Raw genomic sequence first — 16,698 nt, 5'->3', positions numbered from 1 at the left:
AACGATCCTTGCATCCCTAGAATAGATCCCATTTGTTCATGCTGTATGATCCTTTTCATATATTGTTGAATTCAGTCTGCTAAGATTTTGTTGAGAATTTTTGTATCTATATTCATCAGAGATACTGGCCTGTAATCTCTTCTATTGTAGTGTTTTTGTCTGGTTTTGGTATCAGGGTAATGATGGCCTTGTAGAATGAATTTGGGAGTGTTCCCTCCTTTTCAACTTTTTGGAATCGTTTGAGAAGGATAGGATTCTTTATATGTTTGGTAGAACTCCCCTATGAAGCTCTCCAGTATTGGACTTGTGTTTTCTGGGAGTTATTTAAATCACTAATTGAACTTCCAGATTTTCAAGCTGGTTTTAGAAAAGGCAGAGGAACCAGAGATCAAATTGCCAACATCCGATGGATCATCGAAAAAGCAAGAGATTTCCAGAAAAACATCTATTTCTGCTTTATTGACTATGCCAAAGCTTTTGACTGTGTGGATCACAATAAACTGTGGAAAATCCTGAAAGAGATGGGAATACCAGACCACCTGACCTGCCTCCTGAGAAACCTGTATGCAGGTCAGGAGGCAACAGTTAGAACTGGACATGGACCAACAGACTGGTTCCAAATAGGAAAAGGAGTACGTCAAGGCTGTATATTGTCACCCTGATTATTTAACTTGTATACAGAGTACATCATGAGAAACACTGGGCTGGAAGAAGCAGAAGCTGGACTCAAGACTGCTGGGAGAAATATCAATAACCTCAGATATGCAGATGATACCACCCTTATGGCAGAGAGTGAAGAAGAACTAAAGAGCCTCTTGATGAAAGTGAAAGAGGAGAGTGAAAAAGTTGGCTTAAAGCTCAACATTCAGAAAACTAAGATCATGGCATCTGGTCCCATCACTTCATGGCAAATAGATGGGGAAACAGTGGAAACAATGTCAGACTTTATTTTTTTGGGCTCCAAAATCACTGCAGATGGTGACTGCAGCCATGAAATTAAAAGACGCTTACTCCTTGGAAGGAAAGTTATGACCAAACTAGACAGCATATTGAAAAGCAGAGACTTTACTTTGTCAACAAAGGTCCATCTAGTCAAGGCTATGGTTTTTCCAGTGGTCATGTATGGATGTGAGAGTTGGATTATAAAGAAAGTTGAGTGCCGAAAAACTGATGCTTTTGAACAGTGGTGTTGGAGAAGACTCTTGAGAGTCCCTTGGACTGCAAGGAGATCCAACCAGTCCATCCTAAAGGAGATCAGTCCTGGGTGTTTATTGGTAGGACTGATGCTGAAGCTGAAACTCCAGTACTTTGGCCATCTGATGCAAAGAACTGACTGATTTAAAAAGACCCTGATGCTGGGAAAGATTGAGGGCAGGAGGAGAAGGGGATGACAGAGGATGAGATGGTTGGATGGCATCACTGACTCAACGGACATGGGTTTGGGTGAACTCTGGAAGTTGGTGATGGACAGGGAGGCCTGGCGTGCTGCAATTCATGGGGTCGCAAAGAGTCAGACATGACTGAGCTACTGAACTGAACTGAATTCAGTTAGTACACTGTATACTCTCCTCAGCAACAGTAGCCCTTATCCTAGTGGGGAGCTGTGCTGGAGCAAGAGAGGCCATAATGGGTTCTTGGTGTGGGCCAGGGCACACATTGTGATACTGGTCAGAGTCCCAGGCAGTTTCTATCAGCTTCCTCTGCCATGTTTGAGAGTAAGCAAGTCTGTGCCTGCTCTTCAGGGGCACAGTCTTGGTTTCTTATAACTCTTTTAGTCTCATTAGTTTTCAAACCAGCTAAGAGTATTTGTCTTCCCAGTATTGGACCCCAATAAGTGGTTTGAGCCATTCACTCCCCAGGAAAGGTCTCCAAGTTCATATAATCTCTTCTGTGTTCCGAGGTGTGCAGGTTCTGATCAGATTTCTGCTTCTCCCTCTCTACCGAATTCATTTGGATCTTTCTTTACAGCCTTGGTTGCAGAAGAGTCTTTCTGTCTTTCTCGAGTTTGTTTTCAGTGAGAACTGCTCCACACGTAGATATATTTTTGATGTATTTATAGGGGTAGGTGGGATCAAGATCTTCATACTACACCATTTTGATCTCTTCCCCCAAAAGACAATAATCTTAGAGAAGTTTTACAAATCTTAGGACTTCCCTGGTGGTACAGTGGGTAAGAATCTGCCTGCCAATCCAGGGGACACAGGTTCAATCCCTGGTCCAGGAAGATTCCACATGCCGCAGAGCAACTAAGCCTGTGCTCCACAGCTACTGAGTCCATGCTCTAGAGTCCATGAGCCATTTACTACTGAGCCCCTGTGCCACAGCTACTGAAGCCTGCTCACTCTAGGGCCCATGAGCCACAACTACTGAAGCCCATGCTCCCTAGAGCCTGGAAGTCACAACTGCTGAGCCTGAGTGCTGCAACTACCAAAGCCCGTGCACCTAGAGCCTGTGCTCAACAAGAGAAGCCACAACAGTGAGAAGCCCATACACTGCAACTAGAGAGTAGCCCCCACTCTCTGCAACTAGAGAAAGCCCATGAGCAGGAATGAAGATCCAGTGCAAACAAAACTATAAATAAATAAAGAATTTTTAAAAGAATTTTTATAAGTCTTGAAAAAGTTATTAAGAGACTAAAAATAATATTTTTGTAAAAGAAGGAAAATAGTATTTTGTGTCACACAGGCCAGGATTCACATCCTTGCTCTGTCATTTATTTGCATGATCCCCTGGAGAAGGGATAGGCTACCCACTCCAGTATTCTTGGGCTTCCCTTGTGGTTCAGCTGGTAAAGAATCTGCCTGCAATGCAGGAGACCTGGGTTCAATCCCTGGGTGGGGAAGATCCCCTGGAGAAGGGAAAGGCTACCCACTCCAGTATTCTGGCCTGGAGAGTTCCACAAACTGTACAGTCCATGGGGTCACAAACAGTCAGACACGACTGAGCGACTTTCCCTTTCACTTTCAGGCAAGTTGCTTAGCTTTTCTCAGCTTCAATTTCTTCACGTTGTAAAGATAATACTACTTAGTTCTCTAGTTATACACACACACTCACTCCTCCCTAACTTACAAAGAGCTTTTACAAATCATTACAAATCAACAGGAAAATGATGAACACCCCAATAGAAAAATGGGCAAAAGATAAGAATTTATTAAAAATTATATATAGATAATAAATACAGTTTGTGGAAAAAATGTTCAATCTCATCACTAGTCAATAAAACTGAAATATAATTTTTAATCTATGAGAGACTGGCAAGGAATAAAAACATTGATAAAATCCAGTGTTGATGAAAGTATGGGAAAATGTACTATTGGTAATAATGCAAACTGGTATAACATTTCTATGAAGCATTCAATAATATCCATTAAAAGTGACCTAGAAAGTTCTACACTGAAAACTATAAAACATTCCTATAAGAAAATTTTAAAGGCCTAAATAAATGGACATACCATGTTCTTAGATTGAAAGACGCAATATTGTTAAGGTGTCAAACCTCTCTAAATTCATCTATGCTGTTAAGTTGCTTCAGTCATGTCCGACTCTGTGTGATCCCATAGACGGCAGCCTGCCAGGCTCCTCCATCCATGGGATTTTCCAGGCAAGAGTACTGGAGTGGGTTGCCATTGCCTTCTCCAAAATTCATCTATAGACTCAATAAAATTGTCATCATAACCCCATCACGTTTTAAAATAGAAATTGGCAAGCTGATTTTTAAATGTACATGGAAATGCAAAGGATCTACAATATCCAAAGGAATTTCAAAAAAGGTTAACAAAGTTGGTAGATCTATATTCCTGACTTTAAGACTTACTGCAAAGAAAGCTACAGTATTTGATAGACAAATAGGTCAGTGTAACAGAATAGAGAGTTCTATACATGCAAAGTAATTTGATTTTTGACAAAGCAATATTGAATTGGGGAAAGGAAAAGTCTTTCAACAAATGGTGCTGGAAAAATTGGATATCGATACAGAGAAAATAAACCTCGACCCCAATTCTACATCATTCATAAAAACTAACTGAATGTCAATTATACCTCAAAAGCTGAAATTTTTAGAAAACCAATTGAAGATAGATTGTGGAGCCAGTCATAAAATATAACTTTTAAAACTATAAAGTTTCTAGAAGAAAACTCAGGAAAGGATCTTTGAGACTTGAAGATAGACAAAGCTTTCTTAGAAAGAACACAGAAAGCAATAATCATATAAAAGAAAAAGCATAAGTTAGATTTCACCAAATTTAAAAAAAGAAACCTGTTCATCAAAAATCACCACTAAGAAAATGAATGGCAAGTGACAGACTAGGAGAAGATATTTGTAAAACATATACCTGACAAAGAACTTGTAACCAGAGTACATAATGAACTTCTATCTTAGATATGTCAAAAGATATAGAATGTGTTGAAAGTCACAATCTAGGAGGAAGATAAATGCCATCATTGTTTATTGGATGGTCTGTGGTCACAGCAACCAGACCTGTATGTAGAACAAGAGGAGGTGCCTTCCCCACAGTCTTAACAGTAGCTAAAGGAACCACTTCCACAGGCTTGGCATGAGTATACTCGTTTTCCTACCTCCCTGCCAGCAATAGCTATAAAAACTTCATTTGTATGCATAGATACATGGAGTATATGGGAAATCTCTGCCCCTTCCCCTCAATTTTGTTGTGAACCTAAAAATTCCCCCCCCAAAAGTCTTTATTAAAAAATACAGAAAAAAGAACTCATGCTTGGTCGCCAAGTCTTGCCCAACTCTTTGCAACCCATGGACTGTAGCCCACCAGGCTCCTCTGTCCATGGGATTCTCCAGGCAAGAATACTGGATTGGGTTGCCCAATTCAATAGTTTAAAAAGGCAAGCAATCCAGTTTGGAAAATGGAGAAAATATTTGAATAGACACCTCACAAAGAAAAATGTATAAATAGTCAATAAGCATGTAAAAAAGTGCTTGACATCACTAGTCATCAGAGAAATGCATGTTAAAACTACAGTGGATGCTACTACACAGCAAAATGGCTAAAATTTAAAAGACCAACCATATAAAATGTTGGAGAGGATATAGAACAAGTGGAATTCTTATACATTATCAATATGAATATAAAATGGTACAACTATTTAAGAGAACTGTTTTGAAATATCTTATAAATTTAAATATATATATCTACCCTACAGTTTAGAAATGCCACTTCTGTCTAGATACTTACCAAAAAAACTCTCCAAAAGACAAAGCAACAAAAGTATATGTTTACGAAAAGACTTTAGTCATAATAGATAAAAAAACATAAACAATCCAAATGTTCATCAATAATAGAAAGGACAGACTGGCATATTCACACAATGGGATATCACTCAATAACAAAAAGGAGAAAACTTGATATGCACAATTAACATGGGAAAATCTCAAAAACATTATGCTAAACAAAAGAAGCATTACATATAAACTGTTCCTTACAAGCTATAGATTTTGAAGCAAATGTTGGTTAATAAATGCATTAACAAGTAATACATTTTACTAAGGAGAGAACCAGACAATTACACAAAGATTCATGGGTAAGAATGTTCATCACAGCTACTTATAATAGCAAGAAAACCTGAAAACAACCTAAATGTCCATTAAGAGAAAATTAAATTATATTACATCCACAAATTAGAATACTACACAGCCATTTAAAATTATGGTACAATGCATATTCATTGACACAGAAAAAAGTTCAGAACATGCTACTGAGTGAAAACAAAATGGATTACAAACAACTCTCCTTGGAAAGAATATAAAATGATTGATAATACCCAATATTGACAAGTATGTGGGAAAAACATACCTTCATATTCTCTCGGTAAAGGGTATAAAATGGTAGAGTCTATGACTGTAATTGAAATTCTAAGTGTGCATACCATTTCACATAGCAATATATTTCTAAAACTTCATCCTATATACTCACATAGGCACATAGATACATGTACAAAGAATGTAATAGTCAAACATTATAACAACCCAAATGTCTATCAGTGGATTTGGCTAAATAAAATAATAGTTCATATATACAATGGGACACTATACAGCTATTAAAATTAATTAGTTGGCATTGAGTTAGAAAGCATAATGGTGGTTACCACAGGCTGGGGGTGGAGGGAAAAGAAAAAATAATTTTTTTGTATCAAAGGGTACAAACTTTCAGTTATAAGATAAATAAGTTCTGGAAACCTAATATATGCATGGTGACTATAGTTAATAACAATGTATTATATAGTTAAAAGAGTAGATCTCTAGTGTTCTCACTACACACAGCAAAAAGTGGTAACTACGGGAGTTATGTTAATTAGTTTGGTTGTGGAATCATATCACAATGTGTACATATATCAAAGCATAACATTTTACACCTTAAATATATACAATCTTTAAATATATATACATATATATAATTCTTATTCATCTAAATAAATAAATAATATTTTAAATGAATGAGCTAAGACTCCAAATAGGCAAAATAATCTTCAGAAAGAAGAACACAGTATCACACTCCCCAATTACAAACTATACTGCAAAGCTACAGTCATCAAAACAGTGTTACTGGCATAAAAACACATATATAGATCAATGGAACAGAGTGCAGAGCTCCAAAATAAACCCATGCTCTTACGGTCAATTGACCATATGACCAATCTATGACAAAGGAGACAAGAATACACAATGGAGAAAGGGCACTCTCTTCTATAAATAGTGCTGGGGAAGCTGGACAGCTACATGTAAAAGAATAAAATTAGAACATTCTGGGACTTCCCTGGTGGTACAGTGGATAGGAACCCACCTGCCAATGCAGGGAAAATGGGTTTGATCCCTGGTCTGGGAAGATTCCACATGCCACAGAGCAACTAAGCTACTGTGGGCCATAACTACTGAAGCCTGCATGGTCTAGGGCCTGCAAGCTGCAACTACTAAGCCTATCTGCTGCAACTACTGAAGCCCATGTGCCTGGAGCCTGTGCTGTGCAACAGAGAAGCCACTTCAATAAGAAGCCTGCACACTGCAATGAAGAGTAGGCCCACTCACCACAACTAGAGAAAGCCCATGTGCGGCAACGAAGACTCAGTGCAAGCAAAAAAAAAAAAAAAGGAACATCCTCCAACACCATATACAAAAATAAACTCAAAATGGATTAAAGTCCTAAATTTAAGATTGGATACTATAAAAACTCCTAGAGGAAAACTAAGTTCCTTCACATGAGTCTTGGTGATGGTTTTTTGGATTCACATCAAAACCAAAGGCAACAAAAGCAAAAATAAACATGTGGGACTACATCAAACTAAAAAGCTTCTGCACAGCAAAGGAAACCATCAATAAAATTAAGACAACCTAATGAATAGAACATATGTGAAACTCATATATCTGCTAAGAGGTTAATATTCAAAATATATAAAGAATTCATACACTCATTAGGTACACTCAATAGTGTGTGCACTCAGTCATGTCCAGCTTTTTGCAACCCCATGAACTGTAGACCGCCAGGCTCCTCTGTCCATGAGATTTCCCAGGTAAGAATGCTGGAGTGGGTTGCCATTTCTTTCTCCAGGGGATCTTCCTGATCCAGGGATCGAACCTGCATCTATTGCATCTCCTGCATTGGGAGGCAGATTCTTTACCAACAGTGCCACCTGGGAAGCCCACACTCAATAGTAACAAACAAACAAAAATCTGATTTAAAAATGAGCAGAAGATCTGAATAGACATTTTTCCAAAGAAGACATTCAAATGGCCAACAGGTACATGAAAAATGAAACATCAATAATCATCAGGGAAATGCAAATCAAAACCACACAATATCACCACACACCTGTTAGAATGCATGCTAAGTCACTTCAATCATATCTGAATCTTTGCAACCCCATGGACTATAGCCCGCCAGGTTCCTCTGTCCATGGAATTCTCCAGGGTGAGAATACTAGAGTGGGTTACCATTTCCTCCTCCAGGGGATCTTCCCAACTCAGGGATGGAGCCAGGTGTCTTATGGCTCCTGCATTGGCAGGCAGGTTCTTTGGCACTAGCACTACCTGGGAAGCCCCCTGTTAGAATGGCTAATTTCAAAAAGACAAGAAATAACAAATGTTGGTAAGGATGTAGAGAACAGGGAAACCTTGTGTGCATCACTGGTGGGAATGTAAATCGGTGCAGCCAGTAGGGAAAATAGTTCGGAGACTCCTCAAAAAATTAAAAACAGAACTACCATATGATCCAGCAATTCCACTTTTTGTATTTATCTGAAGATAATGAAAACACTAACTCAAAAAGATATATGTACCCCCATATTCAGTGGAGCATTATTTACAACAGTCAAGATATGGAAACAACCCAAATGTCCATGAATGATGTGGAACAAGCCTGTCTGTATATCTGATAGTTCTCTCCTGCTTTGTTTTTCCTTACCAGTATCCTCCTGTGATGGCTATATTGCCTAGCAAGCACACCTGTGGTTGTAAAAATAGTAGAGCAAAAGAGAAAAAAACTTGGTTATTGATATACCAGATTTGTGTATGTCTTTTAAACATATATAATTTCCACCTTACATGGAATAATCAGGAAAAGTGTAAAAACTCAAAAGTTAAATAAAAAAATTTATCAGTTAAAAAAATAAATGTTCATCAATGGATAAATAAAATGATGTGGTAAATATATACAACAGAATATTATTCAGCCAAAAAAAATGAAATTTTGCCATCTGTGGCAACATGGATGGACCCTGAAGGCGTTATGCTAAGGGAAATAAGTCAGAAAAAAAAATACCATATGATCTCACTTGTATGTAGAATCTAAAAACAAACAAACAAAAAAATAAGACAAATAAAGCTCATAGATATGAGAGAACAAATTAGTGGTTGCCAGAGGTGGGAGGCAATATGGGAGAAGGGACCATGGGGATGTAATATAAAGCATGGTGACTGTAATTAATAATACTGTATTGCATATTTGAAAATTGCTGAGAGTAAATTTTTTAATATAATCAACAAAGACACACTGTACCACACAAGGAACTATATTTAATACTCTACGATAACCTTTATGGGAAAGGGATCTGAAAAAGAATAAATGAATATATATATAACTAAATCACTTTGATGTACACAAGAAACTAACACAATATTATAAATCAACCATACTCCAATAAAAACTACTTTTACAAAAAGGAGAGTAAATCTTAAATAAGTTCTCAACACAAGAAAAAGAAGTTCATAACTATCTATAGTGATGGATGTTAACTAGACTTATTTTGGTGATCATTTCACAATATGAAATTCAATAACTGATACTGAATCATTATGTTGTATACCTGAAACTATATGTCCATTCACACCTCAATAGAAAATTGTTTGAATTTTAAAAAATGATTGCATTGATGCTGTATGTATAAAATGACCAAATGTCCAAAATAGATTATGCAAAAAGGAAGCACAGAATGGCATATAAAATATAACATGTGCCCATTATTATAAAAATATAAAAGTATGTGTATAGATGAAACTCTGGAAGACCTACACTAAATTCTTAACAGAGGTTATCTCAGAGTGATAGAACTACCAGATAGAAATCTCTAGACTGTAGGTTTATGTTATTAAGCCATTCTTTTATAATACACGTTGTTTTTAAAATAATAAGAACACCTTTTGAAAGATAAAGTGAAGGGTGGACTTCCCTGGTGGCTCAGTGGATGGGAATCCTCCTGCCAATACAGGGAACACAGGTTTGATCCCTGGTCTGGGAAGATTCCACATGTTGCAGAGCAACTAAGTCTATGTGCTGCAACTACTGAGCTCATGCACACAGAGACCGTGCTCCACAAAAAGAGAAGCCACCGCAACGAAAAGCCGGTATATCACAATGAAAAGCCTATATATCGCAACGAAGAATAGCCCCTGCTTGCCACAACTAGAGAAAGCCCGAGCACAGCAATGAAATCCAGTGTGACCAAAAATTAATTAATTCAAAAAAAAGAAAGTGGAGGGGTTATGGATTTGAAGGGAAATTACAAAAGGATTAAGGTAGTGAGAAAGCCTTAACAAACCAAAGTGGAGGACAAAGACTGCAATAATGGAATTTTACATTTTCAGTAGAGTAATTCTGGGAAATGGCCAAATCCAGGAGCAGGCAGAGAGATTTTTGTCGCAGAACTAGAGTGGCAAACACTAGCAGTGGCCAGAGAACTGTGAAGCTGGGGTGCTGCCTGGTTAGTCAAATCACAGAGCTCTCTGATCAGGTGAAGAGCTGGAGTTTGGGTAGAGGGGAGAATAAAAGCTAGGTGCCTGAAAAATTGGGACTTGTCTGACCAGGGATCGAAATCTGGCCCCCTTGCATTGAGAGTGTGGAGTCCTAGCCACTGGACCACCAGGGAAGTCCCAATTCCTTCTTGATGTAGTAATTTATTAACTTCTTTTATATTTCCTTATTTTTTTTGAGAACGCAGGCATCTGGCTCTTATTCTCCCCTCTACCCAAACTCTACACTCCAAAAGTAGGGGGCCCAGATTCGATCCCTGTTGGGGGAACTAGATGCTGCAATCTGCAACTAAAATCCTGCATTCCACAACTAAGATTGAAGATCCCACATACTGCAATAAGACTTGGCACAGCTAAAGAAATAAATAAATACTTTTTTAAAAAAAGAAGGAATAAAAAGAGAATTCCTCAGCAGTCCAGAGGTTGGGACTCCACACTCTCACTGCCAGGGGGCCCAGGATTTGATCCCTGGTCAAGAAATGAAGATCCCACAAGCTGTGGGAGGCAATCAGAAAAAAAAGAAGAAACAGTAATAATACCAGAAGACATGAGCATTGAATACTACCAGAAGGCATGAGCCTTTTAATCTGGGTGTTGAAAGCAATGGTCTGAAAATAGTGAAGAATAAGAACAATGATCATTTCTACTGTGAAACAAATAAAAAAGACTAATGACTAAAATGACTGAAAAAGACAAATAACTCTCCAGCAATGGTGACATATAATAATATGGGTACTCTCATGTATGACTGGTAAGAATGTACATTAGAACAAACTTTCAGGAATAGTGTGGGTAGTGTTGACTTGCTGTTGTCCAGTCACTCAGTCCTGTCTGACTCTTTGCAGCCCCAGAACTGCAGCACACCAGGATTCCCTGTCCTTCACCACCTCCCAGAGCTTGCTCAAACTCATGTCCATTGAGTCGGTGATGCCATCCAATCATCTTGTCCTGTGTTGCCCCTTCTCCTGCCTTCAATCTTTCCCAGTATCAGGGTCTTTTCTAATGAGTTCGCGCTTCGCATCAGGAGGCCAAAAGATTGGAGCTTCAGCTTCACAGCATCAGTCCTTCCAATGAATATTTAAGGTTGATTCCTTTAGGATTGACTGGTTTGATCTCCTTGCTGTCTAAGGGACTCTCAAGAGTCTTCAGCACCACAGTTTGAAGGTTTCAATTCTTTGGTGCTCATCCTTTTTTATTGTCCAGCTCTCACATCCATACATGACTACTGGAAAAACCATAGCTTTGACTATATGACCTTTGTAGGCAAAGTGATGTCTCTGCTTTTTAATACACTGTCTAGGTTTGTCATAGCGTTTCTTCCAAGGAGCAAGCATTTTTCAATTTCATGGCTGCAGTCACCCTCTGCAGTGATTTTGGAGCCCAAGAAAATAAAGTCTCTGACCGTTTCCATTGTTTCCCCATCTACTTGCCATGAAGTGATGGGACCAGATGCCATGATCTTACTTTTTTTGAATGTTGAGTTTTAAGCCAGCTTTTTCACTCTCCTCTTTCATCTTCATCAAGAGGCTCTTTAGTTCCTCTTCACTTTCTGCCATAAGGGTGGTGTCATCTGCATATCTGAGGTTATTGATGTTTCTCCCAGCAATCTTGATTCCAGCTTGTGCTTCATCCAGCCTGGCATTTCACACAATGTATTTTGCATATAAGTTAAAAAAGCAGGGTGACAATATACAGCCTTGATGTACTCCTTTCCCAATTTGGAACCAGTCCTTGTTCCTTGTCTGGTTCTAACTGTTGCTTCTTGACATGCATGCAGTTTTCTCAGGAGGCAGTTAAGGTGGTCTGGTTTTACCATCTCTTGAGCCTCCTTTATTGGCAGATGTATTCTTTACCACTAGCATCACCTGGGAAGCCTTGCTAGCACGTGAAATGAGTGCAGTTGTGTGGTAGTTCGAACATTCTTTGGCATTGCCCTTCTTTGGGACTGGAATGAAAACCGACCTTTTCTAGTGACACCATAAGAGACTGAGTCAGACTTGCCTGTTTGTGTTGAGTCTCCAGCAGAGACAAATAGTCCACAGTTTGTTGTGATCCACACAAAGGCTTTAGTGTAGTCAATGAAGCAGAAGTAGATAGATGTTTTTTTGGAATTCTCTTGCTTTTTCTATGATCCAATGGATGTTGGCGATTTGATCTCTGGTTCCTCTACCTTTTCTAAATCCAGCTTGAACATCTGGGAGTTCTCGGTTCATGTACTGTTGAAGCATAGCTTGGAGAATTTTGAGCATTACTTTGCTAGCATGTGAAATGAGTTGAGTGTGAAACTTTCAATTGATATACTGAACTTCATCAAAATTATGAACTTCTGCTCTTCAAAAGATACTGGTAAGAGAAAGAAATGACAAGCTACAGACTGAGAGGAATGTCTGCATATCTGATAAAGGACTTGTACTCAAAATATAAGAACTCTCAAAAGTCAATAATGAGAAAAAAAATAATCCAATTTTTTAATGGGCAAAAGATTTGAACAGACATTATATCAAAGATGCTCAATACATAAGTCAAATACAAATTAAATACAAATTAAAACCACAATGAAAAACTTAATAGAATTTAAAAAAAAAACTGACACTACCAAGTGGTGAGGAACTAGAACTAACTGGAACTCTCACACATTACTGAAAGGAATACAAAATTGTATAACCAACTTGGAAAACAGTTTGGCAGTTTCTTATAAAGTTAAACATACACTGACTATACAACCTAGCAGTCCCATTCCTATGTATTAACCCAAGCAAAATGAAAATTTGTGTTCACACAAAAACCCTAATGTTAATGTTAACAGTGACTGCATTTGTAATCACAAAACACCAGAAAAACCCAAATGTCCCTCAACTGGGGAATGGAAAAACAAACTGTGGCACATCCATACACTGAAATCTATTTAGCAAAATAAGAAGGAACAAAGTACTGGTACAAGCAAGGGCATGGAAACATTTTAAAGGTTGTGCATGGATTGGAATAAGCCAATTTCAAAAGGCTATATACTGTATAATTTCATATATATATAAAAAACTTTTTTAGTCATCCTGTGCGGTATGCAGGATTTTAGTTCCCCCCAACCCATGCTCCCTGCATTGGAAGATCAGAGTCTTAACCACTGGACCACCAGGGAAGTCCCTGTATGATTTAATTTATATGACAGTTTTGAAAACACAAAACTACAATGACAGAAAATATGTAGTGAGTACTAGGAAGTAGGGAGGAGTTGACCATAACGGAGAACTGGGGAATTTTTTGAAGTGATGGGTCTATTCTGTATCTTGATTATCATGGTTGTTACACAACTAGAATGCATTTGTCAAAACATGCAGAAATGTACACTAAAAGGAGTGAATTTAAAAAAAAAATAAAAGGAGTGAAGTTTACTATACATAATTATACCTTAATTAAAAAATGAAAAAATAATCCTAGCACACACATGCATACACACACATAAACACTTAGAAATGTATGAGAACAAAGGAACAAGGAGATTTGGGGGGTGATAGACATACTCATTATGGTGATAGTTTAATGGGCATGTACATATGTCAAAACTCACCAAACTATATTCTTTATGTACAGTTTACTGTACATTGATCATACCTCAATAAAGCTTTTCTAAAAAGGAGGAAGATACATGAGGGGACTTCCCTGGTGGTCCAGTGTCTGGGACTCTATGCTCCCAATGAAGGGGGTCCAGGTTCAATCCCTGGTCAGGGAACTTGATCCTGCATGCTCCAACTAAAGATCCCACATGCTGCAACAAAACTGAGGGCCCCGTGTGCCACAACCAAGCCTCAGAACAGCCAAATAAATAAATTAATTTTAAAAGAAATGAGAAGAAAACATAAGTGAGTATATTTAAAACCTTGAAGTAGGGACAGCCTTCCTAAACAGACGAAAAATAAAAAGCCATAACGGAAAAGAATGATGTATTTGACTACATTAAAATTTAAAGTTTCTATTCTAAAGAGATAAAAAATAAATACAAAAGAAGGGTAGATTGGGGAAGTGTTTGTAACATATATAAAAGACAGATAATTAATATCTAAAAAATAGAGAACTACAAATCAATGAGAAAAAACAACCCAATAGAAACATAAGCAAAAGATATAATAAGCAAATAAGAGAGGAAATGCAAATAATAAACATATGAAAGGAAGATATATAAACTGGCTAATAAGCAGAGAACTACAAATCAAAACATCACCTTTTGCCTTACAGATTTAAAAAAATTATTTTAGTTTTTTGGTTGTACTGGGCCTTCACTGCTGCATGTGGGCTTTCTCTAGTTGAGACGAGCAGAGGTTATTCTTCGTTGAGGTGTGCAGGCTTCTCATGCGGAGGACTCTCTTGTGGGGTATCACAGGCTCTAGGCACACAGGCTTTAGTATTTGTGGTGCACGGGATTTGGCTCTGCAGCATGTGGAATCTTCCCAGACCAGGGATTGAACTCATGTCCCCTGCACTGGCAAGCAGATTCTTATCTACTGTACCACCAGGGAATTCCCTGTCTTACAGATTTTTAAGTTTAAAAAGATTGATATCAATTGTTGGCAGAGGTATGAGGAAATATGTGCTCTCATACACTGTTGTTGGAAATATTCAGCCTTTTGGTGAGCAATACTGAACTATCTATTAAAATGTAAAATGTGCATACCCTTCAACCCAGTAATTCTATTCTTCATTACCTATCCTATAGAAACACTTGCATATATCCACAAAAAATAGGTAATGGCGGGGGGATAAATTAGGAATTGGAATTAACATATACACACTATCATATACAAAATAAACAAGGACCCACTATATAGCACAGGGAACTCTACTGAATATCTTGTAATAACCTATAACGGAAAAGAATCTAAAAAAGAACACACACACACGTATATATAACTGAATCATTTTGCTCTATACTTGAAACTAACATAATATTATAGATCAACTATATTTCAATAAAAATATTTTAAGCCTTAAAAATATAATATGTTTTTTAAAAATGCAATATGCTTTGAACCAATAGCAGTTCCAGGAACTAGTTCTAAAAAATAATCAGAAATGAAAAAAAAAAAGACCAACATACCAGGTATTTATTACAGTATTATTTATAATAACAAAAAATTCCAGTGTATATCAATAGGAGAATATGAGATAAATTTTAGACATTGCTTAGAAAAGACTGACATCCACATAATGACATTAATTGTATTGCTATGATTTCTTATTTGTATTTTCTCATTTTCTACAATAATGTTATACTTTCATAATAAGAAAACAATTAAAAAATTTTCATAGTAAAAGTTTTTAAAAAGAGTTAATGGAAAAAAAAATTAAAAGAATTAATGGGAAAAAACCAAAACTTAGAAACTCTCTCAGTGATCCTCAAACTATATGTGGCAAAGGACCAATATGCAACACCTGTAATTTATGTAATATTGCACATTATATGTCAATTTAAAAATGAAAATAATTGCTAAATGGTAAATTTTATGTTATGTTTATTTTATCACAGTTAAAAAAGGGAAGTGGGAAATGGTATATGCATACTGTAGAATATGATACAGCATGTCTTATGTAAGAAACACTGATTTAACCTCATTCTCTTAGGTATAGTGCCAAATAAAAAAGTAAGCTGTGGAACAATGTAGAGTATATCACTTATATAGGGAAAAATAAACAAAATATATATATTTGTATTTTTAAATACACAGAAGATGATCTGGAAGAACAAACACCAAACTGGTAAAACCAGTTTCCTCTGGGACAGGGACCTACATTGGAGAGGCTGAAGAAAACTATCTATAATGTTTGACTCAAACAATAAAAATATATTCACGAATTACTTGAAGAATCAAAACTTCAACAGTATGTGAACCGTAAACTTCCAGATGTTCAAGCCGGATTTAGAAAAGGCAGAGGAATCAGAGATCAAATCGCCAACATCTGTTGGCTCATCAAAAAAGCAAGAGAGAGTTCCAGAAAAACATCTACTTCTGCTTTATTGACTACGCCAAAGTCTTTGACTGTGTGGATCACAACAAAGTGTGGAAAATTCTTCAAGAGATGAGAATACCAGATCACCTGACCTGCCTCTTGAGAAACCTGTATCAGGTCAAGAAGCAACAGTTAGAACCAGACAAGGAACAATGGACTGGTTCCAAATTGAGAAAGGAGTACATTAAGGCTATATATTGTCACCCTGCTTATTTAACTTCTTTGCAGAGTACATCATGAGAAATGCCAGGCTGGATGAAGCACAAGCTGGAATCAAGATTGCCGGGAGAAATATCAATAACCTCAGATATTCGGATGACACCACCCTTATGGCAGAAAGCAAAAAACTAAAGAGCCTCTTGATGAAAGTGAAAGAGGAGAGTGAAAAAGCTGGCTTAAAACTCAACATTCAAAAAAACTAAGATCATGGC

At 37.3% G+C, this 16,698-nt stretch overlaps 1 protein-coding gene across 3 annotated transcripts in view; it reads right to left on the bottom strand.

Annotated features, from left to right (window-relative positions):
* SNX12 (sorting nexin 12) overlaps positions 1-16,698 on the bottom strand; it is an 86,119-nt gene that overhangs the window by 42,958 nt on the left and 26,463 nt on the right. Inside the window, exon 5 of one of the 3 annotated variants that reach the window (XM_043895825.1) lies at positions 12,569-12,610. The exons of the other annotated variants lie outside the window; for them this stretch is intronic. Within the exon in view, the coding sequence (XP_043751760.1) occupies positions 12,584-12,610 (27 nt within the window). The 3' untranslated portion in view covers positions 12,569-12,583. Of the gene's footprint in view, positions 1-12,568; positions 12,611-16,698 lie in introns of those variants that run through there. 3 annotated transcript variants of the gene reach the window in all.

The sequence above is a fragment of the Cervus elaphus genome, chromosome X, assembly GCF_910594005.1.
Source record: "Cervus elaphus chromosome X, mCerEla1.1, whole genome shotgun sequence".
NCBI classification, from domain to species: Eukaryota; Metazoa; Chordata; class Mammalia; order Artiodactyla; family Cervidae; genus Cervus; species Cervus elaphus.
Note: the sequence above shows the minus strand (reverse complement) of the source record. Positions and strands in the feature narration are given on the sequence as shown.